The sequence below is a fragment of the Penaeus monodon genome, chromosome 20, assembly GCF_015228065.2.
Source record: "Penaeus monodon isolate SGIC_2016 chromosome 20, NSTDA_Pmon_1, whole genome shotgun sequence".
NCBI lineage: Eukaryota > Metazoa > Arthropoda > Malacostraca > Decapoda > Penaeidae > Penaeus > Penaeus monodon.
The window spans coordinates 20,057,251-20,058,455 of NC_051405.1; the positions used below are offsets into that span (position 1 = coordinate 20,057,251).

Genomic DNA, 1,205 nt, shown 5'->3' on the forward strand with positions numbered 1-1,205 from the left:
GGCCTCGTCTTGATTGTCATGTCGTGAGTGCTCCAACGAGACGACAAGAACCGGTTGCATCGAGTCGTCCATTCGCGTGAGAGGTATTTTAGGATCGTCGGCCAACGACCTTCGGCCTATTTCGGGGGCTTTTAGCCAATCAGGTCGTCGCCATTGTTTCATGCCAATCGCCAGAGATGCGGCTGCTCCTCCGTTAGTCTCTAAAAAGACGTTTTTCTTCCCTGAATATTATCTTCAAGCAGGTAAAAAAATGTCCCTCGATGTGTAGTGTTATTTCCAACCAATCACAGATGGTCGGCAATTAGACTCTCTCCTCGACCAATGAAATGTCACCACCAATGTTTTCCCCACCAATCATGTGGCACGCAGTAGAGTAATCTGACCAATCAGAGAGCAAGATAACTGCACCAGTTTGCGTCCAGAGCCTCAATGTCTTGACGACAGTCAACAGCTGATCGATAAACCTCCGCTATCATAGTGAGGTAAATACCAGCGCGTTGGAATTGGCAGGGTAGAGTGGCGGAATGAGGGGAAGGGAAGCAAAAATGCGGAGATGAGGGGAAGTGAAGTAAAATGAGGGAATGAAGGATGTGACGCAAAAATGAGGGTATGAGGGAAAGTGAAATGAAATTAGGGAACCAGGGGAAGTAAAGTAAACTGAGAGAATAAAGGAAAGCGAAACAAAAATGTGGGAATGAGGGAAGGGAAGCAAACTGAGGGAATGAGAAATGAAGTGAAGATGAGGGAATGAAGGGAACTGAAGTAAATATAAGGGAATAAAGGGAAGTAAAGCAAAAATGAGAGAATGAGGGGTAGCGAAACAAGAAAGAGAAAATAAATTTTAAAAAATAAGAGAATGAGAGGAAGTGAACCAAATATGAGGATAGAATAATACGATGAGAGAATCTTTTTGAAAATTGAGATATATTGAGAGATGTACAAAGAGATGCGATAGAAGTAGGTGGAACGGGAGAAGCTAGAATGAAAGAATGAGGAACAATCACGAAATGACAAACGCGAAAACAGAGAGCAATAAAGATATGACCGGAAAATAAGGGGAAGGGGATGAACACGCAGAGAAGAGCAGTGAATCCTACCACGATAGGTTTTCGAACATCAGATGTTTTCATCCGCCCTTTAATACTTCTCATAAAAAAATCTGCATCATGAATAGGAATCATGTGAGAATATTTTCAGTTATATTT

At 42.4% G+C, this 1,205-nt stretch overlaps 1 protein-coding gene across 1 annotated transcript in view; it reads left to right on the plus strand.

The window, feature by feature from the left end:
• Positions 1–601: 601 nt before the first annotated feature.
• LOC119585942 (dipeptidyl peptidase 4-like) overlaps positions 602–1,205 on the plus strand; it is a 99,547-nt gene continuing 98,943 nt past the window's right edge. Inside the window, exon 1 of the mRNA XM_037934657.1 lies at positions 602–607. Within this exon, the coding sequence (XP_037790585.1) occupies positions 602–607 (6 nt within the window). The remainder of the gene's footprint in view (positions 608–1,205) is intronic.